The sequence below is a fragment of the Hipposideros armiger genome, unplaced genomic scaffold (genome assembly GCF_001890085.2).
Source record: "Hipposideros armiger isolate ML-2016 unplaced genomic scaffold, ASM189008v1 scaffold_188, whole genome shotgun sequence".
In the NCBI taxonomy this organism is placed as follows: Eukaryota; Metazoa; Chordata; class Mammalia; order Chiroptera; family Hipposideridae; genus Hipposideros; species Hipposideros armiger.
Genome location: NW_017731538.1, coordinates 2,118,949 through 2,140,298, shown reverse-complemented (window position 1 = coordinate 2,140,298; position 21,350 = coordinate 2,118,949). Strand labels below are relative to the sequence as shown.

Below are 21,350 nucleotides of genomic sequence, written 5' to 3'. Positions count from 1 at the left end.
TTTCATCTCAATTTTTAAAATGTTCACAAGGTTCAAATATCATACTTTGATACCACCGTGGGGGAATATATTGGCTACTCCAGCTCCATTAACGGAAGAGGAGGGGGCTGATGTCGCCACGAGGGCCCTGGGCCCTGGCGCACAACTGGGGTGGGCCGTGTGCTCACGCGTGCCACCAAGTTGCAGCAAGCCCCTTGCAGTGTTGGCTCCATCCATAGAGTGGGGCTTTACTGTTCCCACCTGAGCTTCAGTTTACTGCTGTGCCTGAAGCTCCTTTGCAGCCCATACTTCCTAGTTAATTCTTGCCAGTTTCCTCCGCCCCTGGGGGCTGGAACCTGCACCTGGGACCCTAGGTGCTGAGGGAAACTCTACTGCCATTGGACAGCTCCCCTGGAAATGTGCCACTGCCAGCCTTTCAGGAAGCCCTGGCATCTGGATTCCACCTGTTAGACAGCATCTCAGGGTATCTAAGTCTTCCTGAACCAAGCACATGTTGCCCTTTGAGCCATGGCCTCAGTCTTTCCAAATGCTCTCCCAAGAGCCAGACACTTCAGCTGGTTGGGGCTTTTTCACCCCCTTTTCTGTAGACTCCTTATTTCCTCTCCTGGTTAGCATTGCTGAGGTCCTAGCCAACCCTAAGGGAAAGCCACCCTGACTTATGACAAAGGAGCCTGTGGTTCTTTTCAATACCTAATGCCAGGAAAATTGTGGGGTAAGCTGCACCCCAGCCACATCAGATCTTCCTAACCCTGCCAGCTTCCTTCTTCTGAATCAAACACAGAGTCATCTCATGTGGCTTTGCTATGTGATTTCCTTCCAAGATAAAAAGAGTGGGCCAGCTCTATGAAGTTCCAAAGTATTATGAGTGCTAGTTAATTCCTCCTTAATACTCATCCTCTCTTCCCAATAATAAGCTTTTTTCTCGCCAGATCCCTGGGTTTGTTTTTCAGTTTCTAAATGACATTTAGTTTCCTTACTTGGGGAACAACATTTCCCATCATGAGCAGTCCTCTGCCCCTTGGTTTGTAGGTGGGGCCACACACTCACAGATCAACTGAGGCAGAAGGCAGGCTGGAAGGTGGGGTTGGTCAACCTCAATCAATGTAGTTTCCTGGTGACTGGTTAAGCAGGGCTTTGGAATCAGGTAGAAGTGGGTTTGAGGCCCAGCTCAATCAGTTAACTCCCTTATTAACCTGAATATAAACTCTCTAAACCTCAAATTTCTCAACAAAATGGAAATAGTATACAGAAGACCCTATAAGCTTTTATGAGAATTAAGTGAGATAAGGCATGTGATGTACCTAGCATAGTGCTTGGCAATAAATGTAAGCTGCTTATACTGACTGTTATTCATACCAACTGAGGCATTGGGCACCTCTGTATGTCTCTTCACATCCTCTCATCCAACTGACTCCAACCGCTGTTGCAGTGACCAGCTCTGCCACTGTCATTAGATGATGCCCATCTTGCCTGCATGGTGTACTTCTTGCTTCCTGTACCAGAGCTTCTCTGATGTTGTAGTATGTGTTCAGAATATGATGAGTGCTCACATGTGTGCAACCCAGAAGTGCAAGGGGCTTAATGCTCGTGGGGCCACCCTGGATCAATGGAGGGTGAAAACCAATGGATAATGGCTTCCTCCTGCATTCCCTGGGCACACTGTTCTGAGACACACATCACAGACTTCTCAAAAGGTCCTAGCAGGATCAAGTACCACTTGCCTACAGTGATGGCCAAGTCAATAATACTTGACCAAATCACATCTGGGGCTGCCCTCCATTCCCTGGGATTACTTCCCAGATAAACTACCTGCCTACAAGCCTTTATGTCAGTTAGGCTTTTGGGAGAACCTGGGCCAGAAATGAGCAGTTACTGAGTTCCTGGCACTGAGGGATGCATCACAGTTAAGGTCAGTATGTTTTTTCTAGAAAGCTCCAGAGAAGAAATATTTTAGGCTTCATAGGCCATGAGGTCTCTTTTGCAACTTCTCGATTCTGCTGCTTTAGCATGAAAGTGGCCCTAAACATTAGATAAATGAATGAATGTGGCTGTGCTCCAATAAAACTTTATTTATACAATAAGGCAGGGGCCGGATTTGGCTTACAGGCTATGGTTTGCCCACCCCTGCATTAGGCCCACGAAGAGGAGTAAAAACAATCCCCTCCTCCACGAAGCTCACAGTATTGTGTGCCGGGGAGAAGTGCCTACAATGAGGCTGTAAGGTGTCTGGGACAAGCTGTGAAGGACCTTGGACAGCATGCTAAGGTATTTTGACTTTATTCTTTGGTCATGGGGAAAATTAAGTTCTCAGATCTTATAGCGGCTGCAGGTGGTAATAGGCTATTGCACTGCAAGGAGTGAATTACTTCTTTTGAACATTTATGCAAAACCTGGCTCTGCCAGAAGGCTGCCCTCTCTGAGCTCCTCCAGCACGCTGATACTTCCATCATCAAACTCTCCTCCCCTCACATTGTATCAATAGGGCAAAGGTCCCTAATCTGATAGCCTGGAGGCCAGATGTCTTTCAGAATTCGGAATATTTTTGGATTTCAGAAAGATAACACAATGCAAATTCCATATATTTTGTAATACCCCCGTTAGGGTCCAGGGTAGCGTCTAACACATTAATATTTACACTAAAAGACGACAAATAACTTTAAGTCAGTTTAGGGCAGGTTTCGGCTTTAAATGAGTTAAGAAAAATATTTTGGATTTTAGAGCTTTTTGGATTTCAGAATTGCAGATGAAAGACTATGGACCTTATTTGCTTTGTTGTGTTTAACCCTTGGACTGTGACATCCTCAAAGACAGCCTCTAAGTCCTCAGTGCCTGCACACAGGGGGTGCTCCATTGATGTTCTCCAGCGAATGATCAGACACGAGGGGCTGGGGGACAGCATCCAAGGAGGGATTCCGTGGAAGAGCAGGCTGGTCACGGGCTCTGGTGAAGGACATGGGGAGACTCTACTCAGGACCCTGGACTTAATCTTGAAGGAGATGGAAAGCCCCGTTCAAGTTTGTTAGGTACGGGGTGTGACTCAACTGTGGATGAGGACAGCAAGTCTTATACCAGCATGAGGACAGTGTTGGGCTAAGCGTTAGAAGGTTCCTGCATAGTGAGGCAAGCAATGTCTGTGAAGAAGGCAGTGAATGCAAAGCAAGTGATAGACAAAAGAGACAAATCCGGCAACTAATGATGCTGGGGGAGAAGGAGAAATCGGAGTTGAACCAGCGGCACCAGTCTGAGATGGTAGAGCCAGTGTTAAGATCACAGACTCTGGAGCTTAGATGCTTCTGTTTAAATCCCAGCTCTGTCACTTACTCTGTGACTTTGGGCAAGTTACTCAACCACTCTATGCCTTAGCTTCCTCTCTAGTATTGATTTCCTAGGGTTGCTGTGAAAATTAAATAAGCATTTGTAATGCACCTAGAACAGGCCTTGGCTCTTTGCTACTATGGCTGCTTGTAACCAACCACTGTTTCATAAGATTGAATTCCCCAAATGGTTCACCAAGTGACTGTCTCCTCAGGAGTAGGATGAGCCACATCTCAGGCCCTCCCAGGAGGTGACAAAGGCATGTCAGAAATCCAGTAATAAGAGCATGTAATATAGGCAATAAATATATGGAAAGAAAGGATCATTTTAGGGGACAAAAGTTTTGCCAGACTCCAGGGGACAAGACCTCCCTCTGGTGAGGTTTTGTAAATACCTATTCTATTCATGGAGGCTTTTTCTTTCAATTAGTTTCCACTTTGCTGTAGTGGTTTTCAGTGTTTTTCCAGCATTGTAGCAAGCCAGGAAAACTTTAAGTGCTGGGTCATTCATTTCTACAGAGAAGGCTATAAAGAGGGCTACCTGAAAAGCCTGTAATTTAGAAATGTTCAATTCTTTGCATCCAAATAAAATATGGAAATGGTGTCAGGTTTGTGCCAAAAGGAAAGTCTTAATTGCTATGTGCTTCCCACCCCAACCCTCCTGGGCAAAGAAACACAACCAACCAAGCCAGCTTCAGAGCTGTCATCTATAGACATTTAGCAGACGCTGCAGCTTATCCTACCACGCTGTCATCTCCCAGGAATATTACCCAAAAACTGCATCACAAATGCTCCTTTTTGCAAATGAGGGCTCTGCAGCAAAGTTGGCATCTCCCCTTTCATCTGTCCTGAACTGTGCTGCCAGATTTCAGTGTCCTTACTTTTTTAACGAACCTTCCTCCCAACATGTCAATCCACTGTTTAATAACCACTAACAGCTCCCTTGTTCCTCTTGAATCAAGTTCAATCTCTTCATCTTGACATTGGAGGACCTCCATGACTGAGCAATGGGTTTTGGCTCCCAAAGACCTTCTAATCTCATGAAGCCTTTATATTTACTCTCTTCCCCTGCCATCTTTACTCTCTCCTCTAAGCTCTCACTTCAGGCTTCACTCTGTCCACCCCCTTCACCTGGAATAACCTTATCCCTTCTGTCCATTTATCTAAACCATACTAATAGCCTTCAAGATATAAACTAACCTTTCCAAGAAGCTCTGATGCTCCTATTATTCCATTCCTTACTCAGCTCCATTCTGCTTAACCATGCTGAATTTGTCCCCAGCTCATGTCTGTCTTGGGTTTGCTAACTTTTGCATACATATTTTTATTTACACCAAAACTAGACTAAAAGTATCTTGAAAGTTAGGATCATTGTTTAATCTCTGAGTCTTTCTCAGTGCTGGTATACTCTGGGCGTATGGTAGGTGCACATAGGATACTGTTTGGTTGGTTGGTTGGTTTACCAAACATCACCTTCCACATGAAAAAAGAAGAAAACTTTCTCAGTTAGATAAAAAGTTTTACTCAACTTGATTAAAGGCATCAATTTTAAACCTGTACTTCACGTTTTACTTAAAAATGGAATATAATAGTATTCCCATTAAAATCAGGAATGAACATGAATACTATCATTTAATATTTTACTAGAGGTAGATAATAAGCTAAGACACAAAAAAGAACATAAAAGTTATTTATTCATTATTTTCCCAAAGAATGAAAGAACAATTCCTTAGAAATATCAAGAGAGTCCAGCCATGTCCAGATTTGAATCTTAAGGTACAAGAATCAATAGGTTTCCTAAACACAAGCAAAAAATGATTAGAAAGTATATACCAGGAAAAGAGAGCCCAATCAAAAAAGCAATGAAACTATAAAATACCTATGAAAAAAAAAGCCTCATAAGAATTTGCAACGTAAATGAAGAAAAATTACATTACTTTGCTGAAGGACATAAAATATCTAAATAAATAGGGAATATTCCATGTTTCTGACTTGGAAAACATATTGTAGGGATGCTGACTTTTCTCACATTAAACTGTTAATTCAGTGCAACACTATTCAAAATCCCAATATAAGTTTTTATTGAACACAATAAACTTATTCTACAATTCATCTGGAATTATGAATCTGCTTGAATGGCCATGAACATTTTGAAACAGAAGATTAATGAGCGATGACTTGCTATCAAAACATAAAATAAAATTATGCTATTAAATGGTGTGGGTTTTACGCAGGAATAGATAAAAGATCAACAGAACAGAACAGACCTGTATAAAAATTTTATATTTGATAAAGTAGCATGTCAAACAACCAGGGAAAGGACAAACTGTTTCATAAATGGAGATGGCACAACTAACTAGCCATTTTGAGAAAAACTGGTAGATTTTGGTTTCCCATCTGTGCTGGATGTCTTTGGCTTTCTTCTGCAGATACCTTCTCCTTCCCATGGTACCCTGGCCTTTTCCCAAGTGGAGAATCTGTATAGACTATATTAATATCAGTGGGCTCCATCGTCCTCATAGTGGGACCCAGGCCAAAGGAGAGAACTGGCAGGAAATCAGAGGAAGAGAGTAGGGTAGGGGTCCCTGTGGGGTCGCCTCAGGCTAGTTGCTTTGGTTAACCAAAAGTCTCAGCTCCTGGGAGGTGATGGCCTTCTCTGCTCTGTCCTCTCTTTCCCTACCTCCTGCCCCTTCAGTTCTGGGTGGTAAAGGCTCCTCTCACTGTTGTTTTGGCCACACCATTGTAAACAGGCCCTTTATGAAACTGTCCCTTTGCAACCTCATTTTGAGTGTATCGTCTGTTTTCTATTGAGACTTATTTATACCATATCATTCACAAAATTAAATTCCAGGAAGATTAAAGACCTAAATTTATTTTTATATTTATAAAAATATTTAAAATATGGAAATATATTTATAACCTTAGAGGTAGGAAGATTATTTTTGAACCGGAAACAAAATCAAAATTCATAAGGAAAAGGACTGATACATTGGATTAAAATTAAAATTTCAGATTTCTGGATAAATAGACACCCATAAACATAATTAAAAGAAAGACTTGAAATTTATGAAAAAATGTTATTATCTGGAATATATAAAGATCAATTTTAAATATATTTAAATATATAAAACTATATATTTATATATAAAATATATTTTGTATATAAAATATATTTTTATATAATTAAATACTTTAAAATCAATTTTTAAAAGCTATATTATTAGAAAAATGACAAGAATATGAACAGGCCATTCACAGAAGAAGAAACAGAAATAGAATAAACATGTGAAAAGATTCTTAATACTACTAATAATCAGAAAAATGTAAATAGCATAAGATACCATTTTTAACTTCAGATTGACAGAACTTTAAAGATTGATAATATTAAGAGTTGTTGAACAAGTAGGATATAGGCTCTCTTATTCATAGTCAGAGAGAATGTTTAAACTGGCAAGTTTTTTGGAGGAAAATATGACAATGTCTATTAAAATTATATATGTACACCCCTTATGATCCCGTTTCTTGGAATCTACTGGGGATAAAAACTTGCATATTTGCTCAAAGAGGCATTTACAAGGGATGTTCATCATAGAATTATCTGTAGTAGTAAAAAACTGGAAACAATCTAGATGTTCATCAACTGTGGAGTAATTAACACATTTCCATGCTAGATTATATGCAATTGTTTATAAAAAGAGGTAGATTTATGGGCCGGCCGAGTGGCGCGATGGTTAAGAACTGGCTTGGGATGCCAGAGGGCCCCGGTTCGGAGCCCACATATGAGGGCCAGTGACACTGCCCTCTACAGCTAAGATGCTAAACAACAGCTCAACCTGGAGCTGGGCTGCCATGAGTCGCAGGCTACGGTATAGGCTGCAGCCCCTGTGCAGTGGGTTGCCATGGGCTACCGTGTGTAGCAAGCAGCCAGTGTGAGCGGCCAGCAGCCGCAGTGAGCGGCCGTGCAGAAGCTGGCGACTGATCTGCCTCGCCCGGGAAGAGCATAATGATGGTGCCAACTTGGGCCAGTGAAGCAACGTTCTCCACAACTAGATTGAAGAACAAAACCACAGCAACTTGTCTGTTCCCCTTCCCCCAATTCCCCAGCGTTGTTCCCATCCCCCCCAATTCCCCAATAAAAATCTTAAAAAAAAAAAAAAGAGGTTGATTTATGTGTCCTGACCTGGAAATCTCTCTAATACATTTTATAGTGAAAACTCATTCAAGTTCAGGACATCACATATGTAGACCATACCATTTGTGTAAATTTAAATTTCCATAATAATGAAGCTATGTTTTTTTATGCTTACTTATAGGAATATAAATGCACAGAGAAAAGTTTAAAGAATGTACACCAAATTGATATCTTCTGCTAACTTTGGGTAGGAGACTCTGGGATTTATTGGAAGTAATATCAGGGATCTTTTACTTTTCCTATATTTTGTACTTTTCTGTATTTCACTATCTTCTGTATTGTTTGAAATTTCAAAATGTGAATGTATTTACGTCTTACCTATAAAATTATTCTTTCTTTTGTGTATAGTTGTAGCTTATACTTAATTCCTCAAAAGCAGAAGAAAGGAAGAATATGGGGCTTTAGAGTTACATGGCTGTGTGACTTCAAGAAACTTGCCCAATAACCTGGGACCTGACTCCAGATCTGTAAAATGGGGTAGTTTGTTGTGAAGATTAAACTAGATACTAGATGTGCAGCTGAGCTCCTGGTACATAGAGAGTGTTGGCTGAACATTTCTCTCCTCCATCTGGCCCATGAGAACCTCAAGAGCCAAGAATGAACATACCTCAGTTACCTGTCTATCCTGGATGACTGTGCAGATAGACGCTCAGTCACGTTTGTTGAAAGAATGAGTGAATGCACATTGGTTAACTGTTGATAAATAAACATAAGTTCACATATATTCATTGTTAATGGGTAAACAAGAGATGCCTTTACGGCTTCCACCAGGAAGATCAAATGCTTCTGGTTTGTGAAAACAAGAAATCGAAGGAAATCAGAGATCCAGGCCAGAGGGAAAGAGTTTTTAGAGCAGGATGACTCATCACAAAGATCTGATGTTTTCCAACTTTCTTCTTCAGAGCCCCAGGCTCTGTGGAGTGATAGGGTCGCCATGGGCAGGGTTGTGGGTACTAGAAAGCAAAGCTGAGACCCAGTCTCCAGCCTGAGAGGCTGAACATACTAATGGACAGTGGCCAGGTCACATATGACAATGACAATAGAAGTCTTAACCCCGCCCCCACCCCCCCCACCCCCTGCCCTATCACCACCACCACCACCAACCTCTGCAGCAACTAGCCTGGGAAGCCAAACCATAACCTCTGCAACTACTGTGTTTTGCCCGAAAATCAGATCTAACTGGAAAATAAGCCTAGCATGATTTTCAGGGTGCTTGTAATAGAAGCCCTACCCCAAAATAAATGCCAGTTAAGATCGTCAGCCAGACATGACTGCATTTGAATACATGTAGATTTCGGTACATGAATAAATGAATAAAATGCATCTTTTGGAGCAAAAATTAATATAAGACCCCGTCTTATTTTCAGGGAGACATGGTATCAGCCCAGAAAGTTTAGGTCTTGGTGGATGAGTGTCAGTTTCTCTAATTTTTGCCCTTGCTGCCTCCTCTGTTTCCAACTCAGGACCAAACAAAGTGAGCCAAATGTACTCTCCAAACCAATCTCATAAGACGCTTTGCTTCTAGTTAGCCCACCCCCAGCTTCCCATGCCAACGGCCTCCAGTCAGAACGCACCTGCAGTCTTCCCTCCTTTTCACTGTAAAGCTTTCCCACTCCTCGCCTGCCTTTGAGTCGCTGCGAAAAGCGAATGATGGCAGCTGACTCCCTTGCTATATAGAAAGCTCTGAATCAAACAGCCTCTGTTTGTCCTCATTTCAGTGATCTTTGTTTATTTCCACAAGGCCTTCTCCCACATTTCAGCTAGATGGTAGGTACATGTTCTATATTGGGGTCTATATATAAGATTTTGCTTAAAAAGTTCTACTGCTGAATTTTCTTTAAAAAAATCACCAATGTAAATTAATGCCAAGAGCCAAACTACTCAAGGAATCTGAGGACGGATGCTCGGCTTGCATTAAACTAAGAAAGAAGCAAACAGTGCCCAGAGAGACAGCAGCAAAGGGCGGCCAAACAAAGGCAGGGCTGCATCTGGACAACGGGCAGAGGCTTCCAGAGATCTCTGTAGGCTTTGGTCCATAAGTTAGGCACAGCTGAGTCCAGAAACTACGGGAACTGGAGTGCCTAGGTGGAACGCTTCCTATCAGCCTCTCCTCAGGGCTGGGCTGGAGTTAACCACAGTTATAAATCTGTTGAAATGTTCAACTGCCAGAGATGCAGACAAATGAACCAATTATATAAATAAAGCCTTAGGGGATTTAAAAAAAGAAGATAGCTGGGAAGATCCCAGCTCCTACCTCTATGGGGAAATGGCTTCTTGGATGCTGGGATTGGAGCCTGGCCCATCTACCCATGACTATGTGTCTGTCTGAAATCCTAAAATGCTCACCATCATTCTATGCAGCCTTTAAGGCTATTTGAAATAAATTATTCCTGTTTCTCAAATTGGTGAATGTCAATAGATGTCTCAGCAAAAAAAAAAAAAAATTTTGCAGTCAAATAACTTTTGGAAATACTGGATAAAACCAAGTTACACAGCTTTCACTTTTAGCAGAACACTGCAAACCTTTCAATATGCTGATCTATATTGTGTATCTGCAAGAAAGGGATACAGTATATAGCATTTTCTGAACTTATTTAACCATAGAAGTTAATTTCCTGCCCACCTCTTTACATTTATTTCCCTGAACACCATTCTATGGCAGATAATTTCAGACACTGGTTTGAGATAATGGCTACCTTTCAGAGGAAAACTATTAGCTGGTTAACACCTCTTATCATCCACTGTAACTCACCAAAAGGAGGCTCAGGAGGCCCCAAAGGAAGGGGCACACGAGGGCAATTTTGATTGGAGAAGGGAGAAGATAGGATCATAAAGCAGAGCCGGAGGCTAATAGAGGTTACCGTTGGGTCTCCAGTCAGCCTTGCACAGTTTTAGGGTACTAGATATTAAATTCCAGTTGGAGGAAGTCAAAAATTACCTTCACCTGGCTTGTCATTTTTCTTAACCAGCCCTAGTATCATTATCTCTAGAAAGATAGAGTGGCCAGGACAACTACTGTATTGGATGAAAATAGAGATTCAGGCGAATGATTCTTGTATAGCCCTTCACCAATGATGGCCCATCGTCTTATTTTAGAGTTGAGGTCACCCAGGGTAGAGAAATGATGCAACTTGCCTGATGACCCAGCAAAGCCACTTTGCTTTCTGCACCCACACCATGAAGTCTTTGATGGACCACAGGGAAGGGGAGTAAAGCGTTACAAGAGTTCCAGGCTCACTTACTTTAGAATGACACAGCCCGTGCCTGCTGGTGGCGCTATCCAGAACACTTGGATCCGTGTCCTCCTCCGCGGGGTGCTTTCAGTCACCGCAACAGGGCAGTTACTCATAAACTGTGTTTCTTCTTCATCTATGATCTGTGGAAAACCAGCGGAAAATAAACACATTAAAATGCGCTTCGCTTTGGGAAGGCTCTTAAAGTTTCCGAGTTGACACTTGCTTAATTTTATTTTTAAACCTGTCATTTTCTGTTAGCAGCTCTAGATCCCCAGACACCAGAAGAGCGCCTGGCACAGAGTCCCAGTCAATGCTTGTTGAATTAACATGAGGGCAAGGATTTGGCACAGGCTCCCCTGTGCTCTCTGAGACCAGGATCTTGTGTCAGCACTTGGAGGAACAGGCCACTAGGTGATGATCTTGTTCGTAGCACTAAGATAAACTGTGTCCCACTTCAGGGAAGGAAGGGAAGGAGAGGGAAGAGAAAAATCCAAAGCAAACACTCTCTGTATAGTGGGATGTTGTAATTCAGCTACAATTTTATAACTTGAAATTAAAATGTTAGAAGAAAATATCCCTTTGGAGGAAGCCTACCAAAGTACATAAAGTCCCCCAGCTTCAGAGCTTTGTTTACTTGTGCAGTCTCTACTTTCTTAATTGGTGCATTATATTTAGTGCTCTCCCAAGTTAGCCATCGAGGTTCCCTATGACGCTGCAAAAAAGCTGGTCACCATCCCCATCTCCCAAGGCTGCTTTCAGCATTTCTCCTGTTTGCTTCTGGGTCTGCTGCCAGTACTTGCCTAACCATCTAATAGAACCATAGACTATTAGACCTAGAAGGATCTTTTGGGGGAAATCATCTGAATCCTATTGGTCTTAAGTGCCAACTCCAGTTGGTTGGGAGCAGCTGTGTCATGAGAGTGTTAATAACATTAATAGATAGCAGTCATTGAGTGTTTAGTATGTGCCACGCACTAAACTAAGTGCTTTTCTCTGAATTACTCATTTAATCTTCAAATGTAATCTAATGAGATCATTATACCCACATTGTATTTCTTTTACTTGTAAGAATTCCTCTTCTTTTTAGCACAGCAGATAAAATTCAATCGCACTCCTCAGTTCATCATATTTTCATCACTGGACAATGCAAAGGCAATCTTCTAGTACCTTTTGTTTATCTCTATACTCTTTACCCTACTCCTATTTCCATCCTCTTTTTAGCACCTACTCCTAAATATTTAATATCTGTCCTTCTGGGTATGTGTGTGTATATATATTACTTACTTGAAGTTATATAGAATCGTTCTGTGAGTATTTTAATGTTTCTTTCATTTAACCTTACGCTTTTGGGATACGTCAATGGTATTATATGTGAATGTAATTCATTGATTCTGACTGCTGCCTAGTAATCCACTGCATGCATAGACCACATTTTACTTATCCACTCTCCCACGGAGAAGCACTTAGCTGACTTCCGGATCTTTGCCTCCATAAACATTGCTGCAATGAAGATTCTCATGCAGCTCCACTTGTGAACCCAGATGAGAGTTTCTCAGTGATGTAAATCACGTCGCAGGATTGCTGGGCTGCTGGGTTGTAGGTATAATCATTCATTTCACTAGGTACTGCCAGCTGGTTCTGTAGAATGGTTAGACCTACTTTAATTCTATTAGCTGTGCACCAGTGTTCCCATTTCCCCACACCCTCACCAGTACTGTGATTGCTGGTCTTTCTAAGAGTTTCCAGTCTGATGGGAGTAAAGTAGTATCTTGTTTTAATTTAATACGAGCAAATTTGAGCTCCTCTTCACAAACTGACCAGGTTGCTTCTGTGACCGGCCTACTCAGAATCTTTGCCAGATGTCTTTTCCTTGCTGATTTGCAGCACTTTCTAGATATGAATCCCTCATCATTTACAAATATCTTCCTGTCACTCGGAGGCTTGTTTTATTTTTGGAATTCTTAATTTGACAGAAATAACTTCCCCCTAGTCAAATTCATCAGTGTCTCTCCTATGGCTTCCACGTCTGTGGTCTTGCCTAAAAAACTGAGATCATGAAGATCTTCTCCAATATTTTCTTCCACTAGCTTTATAATTTTACCTTTCACATTTAGGTCTTCAATCCATTTGGAATTTAGTTTTTAAAATTGTGGAATAGGGATCCAACTGAATTTTCTCCATACTGTGAGCTATTTTTAAAAAATTATTAAACGTTTATTTATTTATTTAGTGTAGTTTTAGGTTTACAGCAAATTTGAGAAGGTACAATGAGTTCCCACATACTTGGTGTCCCCACACGTGTGCAACCTCTTTCATTATCAACATCCAGCACGAGAGTGCTACATTTGTTATAATCAACGACCCTACATTGACACATCATTATCATCCAACTTCCATAGTTTACATTAGGGTTTACTCTTGGTGTTGTGTACGAGGTCTGACAAATTGGTGAACTTGCCACCGTGCGCGCTGTGCAAACAGCTCTGTAAGGTTTCATAACCTTGGTATATCAGTGTCTCACAGCTGTGTTTGTGTCGACGTGTGGTGGTGTCTTGCTGAGTGGTGTTCATTATTGTTGTTGTGTGTTTTTCTGTGCTGTCATGAGATTGTCTGAGCTTGAATTAGAGCAACGAACAAACATTCAATTTCTTGTTAAACTTGGCAAGAGTGGAAGTTAAATCAGGGATGTGTTAGTCCAAGTTTATGGGGATAATGCCATGAAGAAAATGGCAGTGTACAAATGGATTAAATGTTTTTCTGAGGGGAGAGAACACGTCATTGATGAAGAGAGGATCAGGGTGGCCAGTAACAAGTAGAACTGATGAAAACATTGCAAAAATTTGTCAAACTGTGCGTCAAAATCGTTGGCTGTCTGTGAGAAGCATAGCAGACCAAGTAAACATCGAAAGAGAAACAGTTAGGAAAATCTTAACTGAAAATCTTGTCATGAGAAAGATGTGTGCAAAAAATGGTCCTGAAGGAGCTTTTGCATCACGACAATGCACCAGCTCACACGGCACTGTCTGTGATGGAGTTTTTAGCCAGTGAACAAATAACTGTATTGGAACACCCTCCCTACTCACCTGATCTGGCCCCCAATGATTTCTTTCTTTACACGAAGATAAAGGAAATATTGAAAGGAAGACATTTTGATGACATTCAGGACATCAAGGGTAATATGACAACAGCTCTGATGGTCATTCCAGAAAAAGAGTTCCAAAATTGATTTGAGGGGTGGACTAGGTGCTGGCATTGGTGTATAGTTTCCCAGGGGGAGTACTTTGAAGGTGACCTTAGTGATATTCAGCAATGAGGTATGTAGCACTTTTTCTAGGATGAGTTTGCGAACTTAATTGTCAGACTTTATATGCTATGAGTTTTGACAAATGTATAAAGGTATGTGTCTTCCATTGTAGTATTGTACATTGTAGTATTATACTGAATGGTTTCACTGCCTTAAAAATCTTATGTGCTCTACCTAGTCATCCTTCCCTCCCCAACCCCTGTTAATCTTTTAATATAACCACTTATTAGTTCCAGGACTTTTTAGTCAATTTTTTTCAGATTTTCCTACATAGATAATCATGTTATCTGTGAGCAAAGACAGTTTTGTTTCTTCCTTTTCAACCTGTATACCTTTTATTTCCTTTCCTTGTCTTGTTGGATTAGCTAGGACTTCCAGTATGATGTTGAAAAGCAGTGATGAGAGGGGACATCCTTGCCTTGCTCTTGACCTTAGCAGGAAAGCCTCAATTTTCTTACTAGTAAATATGATACTAGCTATAGGTTATTTTTGTAGATGTTCTGTATCAAGTTGAAGACATTCCTCTCTAATCCTAGTTTGCTGAGAGTTTTTATCATGAATGGGTATTGGATTTTGTCAAATGCTTTTTCTGTATCTATTTATATGACCATGTGATTTTTTTCTCTTTAGCCTTTTGATGTGGTGGATTACACTTACTGAATTTTGAATGTTGACTCAGCCTTGCATTCCTGAAATAAACCCCACTTGGTTGTGGTATATAATTCTTATATAGTGTTGGATTCAATTTGTTAATATTTTGTTGAGAAAATTTGCATCTTTGTTCTGAGAGATACGGGTGTGTAGTTTTCTTGCAATGTCTTTGTTTGGTTTTAGTATTAGGGTGATGTTTGTTCATAAAATAAGTTAGGGAGTGGAGAATTGGTATAATTTCTTCCTTAAATGTTTGATGCAATTCACTAGTGAAACCATCCGACACTGGTGCTTTTTGTTTTGGAAGGTTATTAATTATTGATTCAGTTTCTTTATTACATATAGGCCTATTCAGATTGTCTATTTCTTCTTGTGTGAGTTTTGGTAGATTGTATCTTTCAAGGAATTGGGCAACTTCACCTACGTAACCAAATGTGCGGGCATAGAGTTCTTCACAATACTTCATTATTATTCTTTTAATGTCTGTGGAATTACTTTTTCTATTTCTGATATTAGTAAATTGTGTCTTCTCTTATTTTAGTCTGATTGGGGTCTTACAGGTTTCCTTGATCTTTTCAAAGAGCCAGCTTTTGATTTTGTTGATTTTCTCTATTGTGTTTTTATTTTCAATTTCACTGATTTCTGCTCTAATTATTATTTCTTTCCTTCCGCTTACTTTAAATGCAATTTGATTTCTTTTTTCTAGTTTCCTAAGGTGGAAGCTTAGATTATTGATTTTAGATCTTTCCTCTATTATGATATATACTTTCAGAGATATACATTTTCCTCCAAGCACTGCTTTTGCTGCATCCACAAATTTTGATAAGTTTTACTTTCATTTAGTTCAATATATTTTTAAATGTATCTAGACATTTCTTCATTGACCCATATCAATGTTAGTTAGATGTTGCTTAAACTCCAAATATTTGAGGATTTTCCAGTTGTCTTTCTGTTTTGATTTCCAGTTTAATTCCATGGTGGTCTGATAGCAGTCATTGTATGATTCCTATTCCTTTAAGCTTGTTGAGGTGTGTTTTTTTGCCCAGAACATGGTCTATCCTGGTGAATATTCCATGTGAGCTTGAGAAGAATGTGTAATCTGCTGTTGTTGGATGAAACAGTATACAAATGTCAATTATATCCAGTTGATTGATGGCATGGTTGAGTTCAACTATGTCCTTGCTGATTTTTTGCCTGCTGGATCTCTCTATTTCTTGAGTGAGCTCTTAACCAACTGAGCCACTCGGCCGGCCTGGATCTATCTATTTCTGACAGAGGGGTGCTAAAGTCTGCAACTAAAATAGTGGTTTCATCTATTTCTCCTTGCAGTTCTATCAGTTTTTATTTTTTGAAAATATTTATTGGGGAACAGTGTGTTTTTTCAGGACCCATCAGCTCCAAGTCAAGGATTGCTTCAATCCAGCTGTGGAGGGTCCAACTCAGTGGCCCATATGGGGATCAAACCGGCAACTCTGGTGCCATGAGCACTGTACTCCAACCAACTGAGCTAACTGGCCGCCCCCTGTATCAGTTTTTACCTCACACACTTTGACACTCTGTTATTAGGCACATACTTAGTAAGGATTGTTATGTCTTCTTTGAGTATTGACCCCTTATCATTAAGTAATGTTCCTCTTTACCCCTGATAAATTTTCTTGCTCCAAAGGCTACTCTGTCTGAAATTAATATCGCTATTCCTATTTTCTTTTGATTATGTTAGCATTGCATATCTTTCTCCATCATTCTCTTTTAATCTACATGTGTCTTTAGTGAGTTTCTTGTAAACAGCACATAGTTGGGTTTTGTTTTATTATTCACTCTGAAAATCTGTCTTATAATTGGTGTATTAACTCATTGACATTTAAGAGGATTATTGATACAGTTGGATTAATATTTGCCATATTTGTTACTATTTTCTATTTGTCGCCTTTGTTCTTTGTTCCTATTTTTGTCTTCCACACGTTTTCTGCCTTTTGTGGTTTTAATTGAGCATGTTATCTGATTTCTTGTTATCAATTCCATGTATTTCTGCTCTAATTTTTATTTTCTTTCTTCTGCTTACTTTGAATGTAAGTTGATTTTCTTTTTCTAGTTTCCTAATGTGAAAGCTTAAATTATCGATTTTAGATGTTTCCTCTATTGTGACATGAAAGGATATATACATATCCTTTCTTAGCATATCAATTATACTTTTTTGTACTTTTTTTAGTGGTTGTTGTCCTAGAATTTGCCCTAGAGTATACATTTACAACTAAGCCAAATCTACTTTCAAATGACAATATACTGCTTCACAGATAATGCAAACACCTTATAATAATAAAATATACCTAATCCTTCCCTCCTGTTCCTTGTATTATTGTTGTCATTTATTTCACTTATACATAAGCATATATATATATATATAGCTATAAATATACAGAATTGAACACGTTGTTATTATTTTGCGCAAACTGTTGTCTGTTAGATCAATTAAAAATAAGAAAAAAGTTTTCATTTTAATTTCACTTATTCCTTCTTTGATGCTCTTCCTTTCTTTATAAAGATCTAAGTTTCTGATCTATATTATTTTTCTTCTCTCTAAAGAACTTTTAAAACATTTCTTGTGCAGCAGGTCTACTGGCAACAAATTCCCTCAATTTTTTGTGTGTCTGAGAACATCTCTGTCTTTCACTTTTGTGGAATATTTCACAGGGCACAGAATTGTAAGTTGGTGGTTCTTTTCTTTAACACTTTATTTCACTCAACTCTTTGTTTGCATGGTTTCTGAAGAAAAGTTGAATATAATTCTTATGTTTGTTCCTCTAGGTAAGTTTTCCATCCCCTCTGATTTCTTTCATGATTTTTTCATATCTTTGTTTTTCCGTATTTAAAAATGATATGCCTAGATGTAGGGTTTTTGTTGTTGTTGTTGTTTGGCATTTACCCATCTCGGCGTTTTCTAAGCTTCCTGGTTTGATTAATTTGGGGAAATTCTCAGGCGTTATTGTTTCAAATATTTCTTCTGTTCCTTTCTCTCTTCTCTTGACATTTGCACTATGCATATGTTATACCTTTTGTAGTTGCTCCCCATCCTTTGATATTCTGCTCTGGTTTTTGTTTTGTTTTTTTCAGTCTTTGTTGTCTTTGCTTCAATTTTAGAGGTTTCTGTTGATATATCCTTGAGCTCAGAGATTCCTTAGCTGTGCCCAGTCTACTAATAATCCCATCAAAGGCATTCTTCATTTCTGTTACAAGGTTTTTTATATCTAGCATTTCTTTTTGGTTTTTATTTAGGATTTTCATCTCTCTGTTTACAATTCCCATCTGTTCTTACATGCTGTCTACTTTATCCATTAGAGCCCTTAGCACATTAATCATGGTTGTTTTAAATTCCTGGTTTGATAACTCCAACATCCCTGCTATGCATGTCTGATTCTGATGCTTTCCCCGTCTCTTCAAATGCTGTTTTTGTTTTGTTTATTGCCTTTTATAAGGCCTTTTGATTTTTATTACATGGTGGACATGATGTACTGGGTAAAAGGAACTGAGGTAAATAGAACTTTAGTACTGTGGTGGTGAGGAGTGTGTGTGTAGGGGGAAGCAGTCTATAGTCCTCTGATTAGGTCTCTCAGTCTTTTGGTGACTTTTGCCCTTGGATTGGGATTTCGTCAATGTTTCTCAGTGTTTCCCCTTCCTCAGATGGGACAGGATGGCTGGAGGGCCTGGAGTTATGCATTTCCCTTCCCCCAGATAGGTTAGACTCTGAGAAACCCCAGAAGGTTAGGCTCTGAGAAAAGAGTTTCTCCTGAGGGCAGAACTTATTAGAATAGAATGCTCTAGCATAATTTAAATGGTTCCTTCGGCCCCCTTTCCCCGCCCCCTTGCCAGAAGCAAAAGGAAATTTTTTTCTCTGATATTCACTGTGAAGACCTGGCAGAGCTCCTGGAAGTAGAATTCACAAAAGTTTTGCCCAGCCTTCTCCTCTTCCCACCCCCCAACCACTCACTACTGACTGGGTGCCCCTGGAGTTTTTAACTCTCAGAGCTGTCTGCACTGAGCCTTTAGCAATATAGTAATTACAGTTTAGGTTTTGTGTCCTACTGTCTATTTTTCCGATTTGGGGGACAGTGGCTTGCCCTGTGACCTCACTTCTCTGATGGATCTAAAAAGAATTGTTGCTCTTCTCAGTTTGTTTCATTTCTACTTGTTAGGATGGAGTGGCAACTTCCAAGCTTCTTACATGCTGGATGGGATATCAGAAGCCTATACTGTGAGCTGCTTTTAATACTATTTAATCCATCTTTCCCCCATTCTTTTGTGATGCCACCTTTCTCAGATATAGAGTGATGATGTAATTTATTATCAAACAAGGATGAAAAAGGCTCTTCTTAATAATTGTTCTGGGACAACAGGCCAAACAGCAACTTTCCCAGGCAAATGGGGCATATACATCCAACCAGGTTCCTAAACACTCATGTTGTTCCTGGGTTTTCTATTCTGCACCCCCACCTCCATACTGTAATTTATTTAATATCTGGAAGGGCAAGTCTCTCTTCTTTAATCTATTTGTGAATTTTTTTTTTCATATATCGTACAAATACTCTAGAAATGCCCTTACTTCGCTGTCATTTTATCTTCCTGATGTGACAAAATCCTAACCCTAGATGAATGTCTCACCTGTGCAGCTCAGTGCTGCTGAAAAAAGCCCCATGATAAGGCCAATTGTGTCCTGTATTAACTGCCTCAAGTCTGCCCTGCTACACTGCTGTGTATATCTGGCAAACTGTCACTTTACCTCTCTTGATAATGATTTCAAATCTTCTCCAATCTCCTCAAACCTCCAACTTCTATCTCTCCTCTTTCACTCTTCTTGCATTATTTTGCCTCTTACTTTAGAGAAAAAACAAAAGTCACCAATGTAAAGTCCCTCCTTTTTCCATCTGCGTATCCACTCTGTCCCGCTTCACTCCTGGGGTAACAGAGGAGCCTCACTTGTCTTACATCTCTGCTTTGGCCCCACCCCTTCTTTCCGACTCTTACAGTGACCACATTTCTCTCCTCCAGATTCAACTTTTGCCCCAACTGAATCCTTCCCATTAGCCTTTTAAGCATATTTGAGTCTCTCCATTTAAAAATTAAGTTAACCCTCTTATGTTATGGTGTTCTCTCTCTTCTATTATAATAAAATTACTTGAAAGAGTTGGCTGTATACTTAACCGTCTTCACTTCACCTCCCACTCATTCTCAACCCGATCCCTGGTGTTTGGGGATACATCACACTACCAAAACAGCTCTAGCTAAGGCCATCTGTGGCTTCTGCAATGCTTAACCCAATAGATACTACGGAGTCCTTCTTTCTGCAGCACTCTCCTCCCTGGTTTCTGTGCCATAGCTCCTGGCTGCCCTCCCTCCGCCTCGACTTCCCTGTCCACTCTTTGTCTACTTTCTTTGGGTGCTCGTCTTCTTCTACTGGCCTCTAAATTAGAGATTGCTCGAGTCTCAGTCCTAAACCCTCTCTTATTCTGACTTCATTCTCTCTCTGTAGATGATCTCATTTGACTCGTGCTTTTAATTACTACCTCTGTGTAGATAATTCACAAATTTATACTTCCAGTTTTGGCTGCTTGTCTGAGCTCTAGGCACTGTAGCTCTAACCTTCTATATTCTACTTGCATTTCCTCTTGGATCAAAAACACCTCAAATCTACCTTGTTAACAACTGCCTTAACTATCTTTCTTCTAACCTGGTCCTACTCCAATTGTATCAGTCAGAAATGTTGGACATTATCCTCTTCCATGTCTCTCACCCTTTGTAGCCAAATGCCATCCATTTTACCCTCCAAATATCTCTTGAGTTCCTACTACCATCCCTACGACTACCCTAGAATAAGCTACATCATTTTAAATCTAAAAACATATAAAATTATCCTAACCAGTCTTTGTACACCCTGTCTTGCCTTTCTCCAGTTTCTTCTCCATACTGCAAGCTAGAACAATCTTCTAAAAACACAAATATAATGATAATATCTCCCATCTTAGAACAATTCTACAGCTTTCTATTGCTTCCGGTATCAAGACTAAATCCTTAATGGAGTTAATTCCCTGCCTTCCTACCTCTGTAGTCTCATATTGTGCCACCTGCCTCCTTGCTTTCTGTACTTGGCTGTGCTAGTCTTGTATTTTCTTCTTCTAAAGCTTAGTCAATTCCAATTTCCTTTTTCCCTCCCTTCCTCCTCCCACCCTCCTTTCCTTCTTCCCGTCCTTCTTTCCTTTCCTGCATCTCGGCTCACTTATCCTTTGCACTGAAAAGCCTTCTCTGTCTTTTTTCACTATGGCAACCCCCTCTTTATTTGTTCTCATGTACCCATCCCTCTCCTTTCACACTTTGACTGTCTTTTAATTTTACATGCATCTGTTTGAATCCTTGATTAACGTCTACTTCTCTACCAATCTGCAAGCTACATGAGGTACTACGTCTCGCTCTCTCTTTTTTTCTGTCCGATTGTTTCCTCAGCACTTATCACAGTGCCGGATACACACCAGGTGCACGCTGAAAAACTAGGTGTACTTGCCTCCTCCCTTCGGTTGTGAGATTCCGGGCTCTGTGTCTTGACTACAATATCTGCCTTAGCTTCCTTAATTAGACAACTCCCTGGACTTCCTTCTGACTTTAGA

At 40.1% G+C, this 21,350-nt stretch overlaps 1 protein-coding gene across 3 annotated transcripts in view; it reads right to left on the bottom strand.

Annotated features, from left to right (window-relative positions):
• Positions 1–21,350, bottom strand: part of SPON1 (spondin 1) — a 253,854-nt gene that overhangs the window by 176,880 nt on the left and 55,624 nt on the right. For all 3 annotated transcript variants that reach the window (XM_019652852.1, XM_019652850.1, XM_019652851.1), the window contains exon 4: positions 10,749–10,882. In XM_019652852.1, coding sequence (XP_019508397.1) covers positions 10,749–10,882 — 134 coding nt within the window. The remainder of the gene's footprint in view (positions 1–10,748; positions 10,883–21,350) is intronic.